General features: G+C 49.4%; 1 protein-coding gene across 6 annotated transcripts in view; it reads left to right on the top strand.

Annotated features, from left to right (window-relative positions):
• Nucleotides 1-3,394: 3,394 nt before the first annotated feature.
• BCL2L1 (BCL2 like 1) overlaps nucleotides 3,395-7,444 on the top strand; it is a 51,359-nt gene continuing 47,309 nt past the window's right edge. Inside the window, exons 1-2 of one of the 6 annotated variants that reach the window (XM_047743829.1) lie at nucleotides 3,395-3,505; nucleotides 5,041-5,734. In XM_047743829.1, coding sequence (XP_047599785.1) covers nucleotides 5,171-5,734 — 564 coding nt within the window. In that variant the 5' untranslated portion in view covers nucleotides 3,395-3,505; nucleotides 5,041-5,170. Of the gene's footprint in view, nucleotides 3,620-4,502; nucleotides 4,755-5,040; nucleotides 5,735-7,444 lie in introns of those variants that run through there. The other 5 variants (XM_047743831.1, XM_047743830.1, XM_047743828.1 and 2 more) reach the window with 5 other exon arrangements.

Here is a 7,444-nt window from a genome sequence, read left to right as displayed (position 1 = left end):
AACTACCTTTTTGCATTCTGGTAGAATTCCTTCTACTATATTTTGTGTGTGATGTGCATTCTTTATAAATCGTAATTCTCAGTATAGTTTTGCAATTTGTTTTTTTAAGTGTTATGCTTGGAGCATCTTTCCACTTCATTAAATATTACTCAATTACAATTTTAATGTGAGAATTTAACCCATGTAAACCGTCACCCTATTTATTGACCTTCTTAATTTTTAATTTTCTTTCCTGTGTTATAACCTTGCACAGACATCTCTGAGGATAAATCTTTGGATGCATGGAATCAAAGATCATTTCTCAATGATCTTTCCAGACCAGTGTTTAAGGCTTTTGGTAAATATTGCAAAGTTCCCTTCCCAAGACTCTTTCCATCTCTCCAAAATATAAATCTCTTCACGTCCTTTCTGTTCAAGACACCTGGCTGGCTTCTTTGGTGTCCATGCAATGTCAGGCACATGCGAATACACATTTACCTTCAGTCTCCACTACCACTTCTCCCCTCTCAGCCTTCCCAATTTATTTCTAGGAAACACCATGGACTCTCACGTTAGACCCCCATGCCTTTGCTCAGGCAGCACCCTCCACCTAAAATGCCCTTTACCTCCTTTCTCTTCCAGGCAAAATCCTATTCTCCTTTTAAGGACCAGTTCAATAAAGCTTATGTCTCTGGGCAGGGCTGATCTGCCCTCTGCTGGGCCCCCAGAGCACATCATAGACTTCCATAATGATAATTTTCACATTGAAATAATTTTGACACCGGAGGTTTCACAGATTCACACAAATCATCACATCCTGCCCTGGTTTAAAGCTCTTCCATTGGTGAGGGGCACCTGGGTGGCTCAGTCGGTTAAGCATCTGCCTTTGGCTTAGGTCATAATCCTAGGGTCCTGGGATAGAGCCCCACATCAGCTCCCTGCTCAGTGGGGAGCCTGCATCTCCCTCTCCCTCTGCTGCTCCCCCTGCTTGTGCTCTCTCACTCTCTGTCAAATAAATAAATAAAAGCTTTAAAAAAAAAAAAAAAAAAAAAAGCTCTTCCTTGGAACATAATAGAAAGTTCAGAAATCGGCCCCAATACACTTGGGAATGAAGATTATGATAATAGAGACATTTCAAACGAGTTGGGAAAAGATGATAATATTAGGATAACTGGGTGGTTATTTGGGAAAAAAAATTGTAGATTCCTGCCTCACACCAAAGTGACCTTATGATGGCACAACATTGAAATGTAAAATATGAAGTCATGTAAAAACCAGAAGAAAATAGAGAATTTGTTTTCTAATATTGAGTTGGAGGTTTTCATAAGAATGACACAGAACCTGGAAACCACAAAGTAAAAGACTGATAAATTCAGATGCATTAGAAATCAAAGTTTGTCCATAGTAATAAATGATAACTGGAAAAATATTTACATCTTAGGTTTAGAAAAAAAAGATAAAAATTCCTATAAATCAACAAGCAAAAGCTCAATGGAAAGAAGAACTGAAAAAAGGGCAAATGAAGTGAACAGAGAATTCACCAGAGCTAGAACCGGCCTCCCTCCCCAGGAGCACCTGGATGGCTCAGTCATTAAATGTATCTGCCTTTCAGCTCAGGTCACGATCCCAGCCTCCTGAGATGGGAGCCCTGCATCCTGGGATCCAGCCCCGTGTCCAGCTCCTGCTTGGCGGGGAGCCTGAAAAAGAACGAGAGCCCTACCCCCACTAACAGGCTCATAAATACAAAAAATTGCTCGACTTCTCTCTTAATAAAAAGAAATGAAAAATAAAAGTGCCTCTTGGTTTTTATCCATCTGATTGGCAAGGAAAATAAGGTTTGATAACACATGTAGTTCAGGATGTAAGGAAAGAAGCACTCTCATACTTTACTGATGGGAAGGCAAAGTGGTACAATTGCTAGGGAGAGTACTTTGCCAATATCCATTAAAACAAAACAAAATCAAGTTCATATACTCATTTACTGGTATTCTACTTCCAAGAATTTACCTAACAGATAAACTCCCATGTATGCAAAATAACAAATGGACAAGTTATAGCAATACGTGTAATAAGAAAGGAATGGAAACCACCTAAGTGTTCGCAAATAAAATATTAGGCAAGGAAATTATATGGCATGTCTTTATAAGCTGTGTGTTAATTTTAAAAACTGTGGCACACCGAAAATGTGGAGCTCAGTCATAGAAGCAAGATGTAGAAGTGTTTATAGCAAGCTATCATTTGAATAAAAAAATATGTACACGTAATTAGCCTGTGAATACACCGGCCATCTCTGAAAGACCTCAGAAGAAAGTGATGAACGCTGTGGGGAAAGCAGGGGTGGGAAGAAGATTTAATTAACTTTTTCATTCTGTGCTCTTTGCATATTTGTAATTTTCGGTGTTCTTGTATACCTATTTTTAATCAATTAAATTAACATAAAACACCCCTCAGTGTTTAGGATTAAGTCTAACTCACTTCCATGGTTGACTTTCTAATCTCCTCCCATGCCACATTTCCTCTCCCTCACTACCTTCCAGTCAACTTGCTTCTCCTTCAGTTTCTGGAACATGCCAAGATCTTCCCGCCTCAGGACATTCTGCATAAACTGTTCCCTCTTCCCAAGCTGCTGTTCCCTAGGTTCTTACCATGGGTCCGCATTTTATTTTATTTCCCGTCTTGGATTCTGTGCCATCTCTTCAAAGAGGCCATCCCTGGCCACCCTACATATACAATTTGTTGAATAAATGCCTCTCTCTCTCTCTCTCTCGCTGGGCAGGCAGGGCGGGTTTACATCCCTGACCACCCAATCTAAAGAAGTACCTCCCTTCACTCTCTTTATGACAATACCCTGACTCACTCATTTCATAGCACTAGCCACTATTTGAAATTACCTTGTGTATTTTCTTAGTTGTTTACTGTCTTTCTCCAGCTCAAGGGTTTGTCTCCATGAAAGCAGGGGCCATGTCTTGTCTTATTTCTATCTTTAGCAACCCAAATAATAAACATTTGTGGGATAGATTTATGCAACATATACTATGGACCACACACTGTGCTACAGATTTCATAAATAACAACTCTTTCAGTCCTCGCAATAACTGAATGAGGGAAATTGGTTTTTTACCTACTTTACAGTTAAGGAAATTGAGGCACGGAGCCGTTGAGGAACTGGCCCAACTGACAGAGTTGGCATCCAAGACACAAGATTCTTAGCTACAACGCGACAATTTTTAGATATATAAACTCACAGATGGATAAAATTGACTGATTAAATGAGTGAACTCAAGGAAAAATGAATATAAACGTTGATTTTTTTTTTTTTGCGTCTCCAGAGTCCCCAGATCTGCCGCAAGGGGGCGCTCGCTCCCAGGTCTTGACGCCAGTCCTCAAGGCGCGCACTCCCTTTGCGTCTCGGGCTCGCGCGCGCTGCCGCGGCACCGGAAGTGACTGAGCTTGCAAGTTCCCCCGGTCTCTTCAGGGGAAACTGAGGCCGGCTCGTTCGGAAGAGACAGCGCGAGCCGTCAGCCAGGTAGGCCGGCCCGGGTCCGTGGCGCGGAACTTGGCCACGAAGAGCCCTCGCGTCTGGAAGCCACCTGGCCGATGAAGGGGGGATGTGGCCCCCCACGGCTCGCGGGGCTCGCAGGTGAGAGCACCGCCTCCCCTGTGCGTGGCAGGCCCTGCGCCCAATGGGAGCCCTCGCCGTCCCGCTTCATTGCCGACTGGGCTCGCTGATTGGCCACGCCGGGGCGGGCCGCCGGGGGCGAGACCCCTCCTCCCTGAAAGGACTAGGGGGCGCCCCTGAGGGAGAGCGGTTGCCTGGCAACGGGGCGGTGGCCCGGCGGGTACCCGGCCTAGTACGCGGGAGAAGCCGCCAGGCCGCAGCCCACCCGCTCCCGGCCCCGGAGAGGTGCAGCCCCCGGCCCCCAAGCCCTCCCGGGGGCGCCAGGAAGCCGCCTTGGGCCTGTTCTCAGGAAAACGTGGTCTCAGCTGTTGTGGGTGGCGGGGGGGGGGGGAGGCTCGAACAGGCCTCAGTCCCTCTCCCTGACCCGAGGAGAGGCCCGGCGCCTCACCCTCACCCGGTCTTTGTGCAGGGCGCCGGCGGCCATTGTGTCCGTGCGGGGAATGGAGGACCCGGCAATCCCCCCCCACCGCCGCCACGTCCAGGGCCGTTGGGGAAGTCAAAGAAAATCAGCGGTGTTTCTGGGGGGTCCCCGGCCGTCAGCTTCCCGGAAAGGCCCGGGGATGGCCTTTCCGAAGTCAGACCGCAGATCCGAGGCAGTTTCCCCCTCCCTCTGTCCCTTCTCGAAACCTTGAGCCCCATTGAGAAGTCCCTTCAGGGTTTCGGAAGCCTAACCCTGAGCTGGTACTTAAATAGAAACAACAACAACAAAAAACCTAAACCCCACAACCAGCCACCTCCGGGAGAGTTCTTCTGGCTCCCAGCAGGAGGCGGAGAGCCAAGGGGCGTGCAAGAGCGAGGGGGCTGGGCTCCCGGGTGGCAGGAGGCCGCTGCCGAGTGGCCGCCCTCGATCCGGGCGATGGAGGAGGAAGCAAGCGAGGGGGCCGGTTCCTGAGCTTCGTAATTCCTGTGTCGCCTTCTGGGCTCCCAGCCTGCCGGGTCGCATGATCCTTCCAGCCGGAGCTCCTTTTTTTTGCCCGCCGCCGTGAGGCCGGCTGACTTGCCGGCATCCCGGCTGCCACCTCTTCTCCCGACCTATGTTACAAAAGATCTTCCGGGGGTTGCACCTGCCTGCGGCTGCCTGAGACGGATTTTGAATGTAGGTGGTGCGGAGGTGGGGGTGGAGAGGCAGACTACCCGTGGGGGTGACTTTCTGAGGAAAGCATTTCGGAGAAAAGGGGATGGTTGGGGTGGAAAAAAAAAAAAAGCCGGTATAGTGATTCAGAAACAGTCCACGGGTGCTTTCAATTTGACTTCATTGAAGTCTTTTGGAAGCTAGACCCAGACCTTCCTAAGAGCCACAAAGAAACCAGTTCTGGTATCTGAAAGGGGAATAGGATATTGTAGGGTAAAGGGCATGCATATTAATTTTTTTTTTCCTAAAGCTCTTTCTCTCCCATCAGAACCCTATCTTGGCTTTGGATCTCAGAAGAGAAGCACTAAGCAGAGACCAGACTCAGTGAGTGAGCAGGTGTTTTGGACAATGGACTGGTGGAGCCCATCCCTATTATAAAGATGTCTCAGAGCAACCGGGAGCTGGTGGTTGACTTTCTCTCCTACAAGCTTTCCCAGAAAGGATACAGCTGGAGTCAGTTTAGTGATGCAGAAGAGAACAGAACTGAGGCCCCAGAAGGGACTGAATCAGAGATGGAGACCCCCAGTGCCATCAATGGCAACCCATCCTGGCACTTGGCGGACAGCCCTGCGGTGAATGGAGCCACTGGCCACAGCAGCAGCTTGGATGCCCGGGAGGTGATCCCCATGGCAGCGGTAAAGCAAGCGCTGAGGGAGGCTGGGGATGAGTTTGAACTGAGGTACCGGCGGGCATTCAGCGACCTGACATCTCAGCTTCACATCACCCCAGGGACAGCGTATCAGAGCTTTGAGCAGGTGGTGAACGAACTCTTCCGGGATGGGGTGAACTGGGGTCGCATTGTGGCCTTTTTCTCCTTCGGTGGGGCTCTGTGCGTGGAGAGCGTAGACAAGGAGATGCAGGCATTGGTGAGTCGGATCGCAACTTGGATGGCCACTTACCTGAACGACCACCTAGAGCCTTGGATCCAGGAGAACGGCGGCTGGGTAAGGACCACGCCCCTTGTGTGTACCTTTCTCTTGGTCTCCCATCCGGGAGATGTCTAACAGCCTCTCCCCCATATCTCTTTCTGTTGTGCTAGGTGGTTATTGGAGACTGTTTGTTAAGGAGATATGACCAGCCTCATTGCACCACAAGAGGTTAACTGTTCTCAAACACAGATGACCTAGTTCTTGAAGGACCGGGCATCTTTCATTCTGGTCACCCTCATGACCCCACTCTTTCTTACTTGTGTTCCAGTTTCTCACTACAGGAAAACACAGCCTGTGTGTTCATTTGGGCCCAAATCTTTGCAAGTGGGAAGTTATTCCAGGGCTCCCCCTCACCCTGACAAAATGGCTCACCACTGATGAGTGTAATGCCTCTGAGCCCCTCCATTCTTACTCCCCCGGGGATGTCAGTCTTGTCGTGGGCTTCCCTCCCACAAATCAAGTTCCCTTTATTTCAGAGTTTGCATACATGTTCCTCTCGTCTCAGAACAGGGTACGGTCAGGCAGAAGTTCCCTCTGGCTTGGATGGTTGAGGGTTGTCAGATTTTAGGGCAGTGTAAGCTGTGCCAGTGGGCCGGTTGTGTTTGTGCTGCACCCCTCTGTTCATTTGCTCTAAAGGGTGCAACTTTCTGCACGGTTGGCCTGTTTGTGGAGCTCTTGCTGTGTCACGCATTAAGCCCGGGGACTTTGCACCTCACTGCCTGGGGTCGGTTGGGGAGCTCCAGCTGTTCTGCCTGTTGCTTTCCGGCCAGGGCCCTAGGGCCTCTTCAGGGAGCACTGTTGGCTGGCAAAGCAAGAACCTGGTCTGTGGGGCCCTTTGGGATATGGAGATTCAGTGACAGACTTCAGAAACAAGCTGACATAGGTGTGAGTGCCAGGCCTGTCATCCAACCAGCTGTGTGACCTTGGACAGGCCGGTTTACCTCGAGCCTCAGGTCCCCACCCCCCAAAAGAAAGGTGGCAAGCCCTCTTTGCCTGGCAGAGCATTGTAAATCTGGGAGCTAATGCGAGCAGTGACTGGAGCTGACTACAGAAACAGCAAGTTTCTGTGGTAGTTGTTATTGGTTCCAGACGCAGGAGTCGCGCCGTGCCCCCATTCCTTTCCCAGGGAGGGAGAATTCTCTCGCCCATCACCAACTTAGGAGCAGATAGTGGTGAGAGTTCTTTACCAGTGGTCATTGTAGGCAGTTTTTGCTCTTCTACAATGTACTCAGTCCTAATTGCCTTGCTGATCTCCCTGCCTAGAGGAGATGCAGGGCTTATGAGACGTATTGGGTCCCCTCAGCACACCCAGAAAATTGAGCAGACTGGGCAAAATAAGTCCTCTATTGAAGGAGCCGAGATGGAAGGGGCCTTGCACCACGGACTCAGGAATGTCAAGAATGCAAATTATCCATAGGCGGGCCTAGGGCGTGGCACTTCAGTTTACCTCTGAGCCAGAGACCGCCTAGTTTGTCCTTCCCCCTGTCTTATTTCCCATTTCTTTGCAACTTCATTAACTCTTCTTGCTGCCAGTTCTTGTAAAATACAAAGGGGTCAAGTCAGTGGAGGTCAGATGACTGGGGTGGGGTTGGGGGAGGTAAAGGTGGAGAGCTCTAGAGCTAAGGCTGACCGGACTTGAAAGCCGTTCTGTAAATGAACTCCCTGGGGGGATAAATGATTAAATAGTTCCTGTTGGTTTGTGTGATGACCTCGCCTATTCCCTCC

The sequence above is a fragment of the Lutra lutra genome, chromosome 9, assembly GCF_902655055.1.
Source record: "Lutra lutra chromosome 9, mLutLut1.2, whole genome shotgun sequence".
Classification (NCBI taxonomy): Eukaryota; Metazoa; Chordata; class Mammalia; order Carnivora; family Mustelidae; genus Lutra; species Lutra lutra.
The sequence above is the reverse complement of the archived record's forward strand: the minus strand, read 5'-3'. Positions and strand labels throughout refer to the sequence as shown.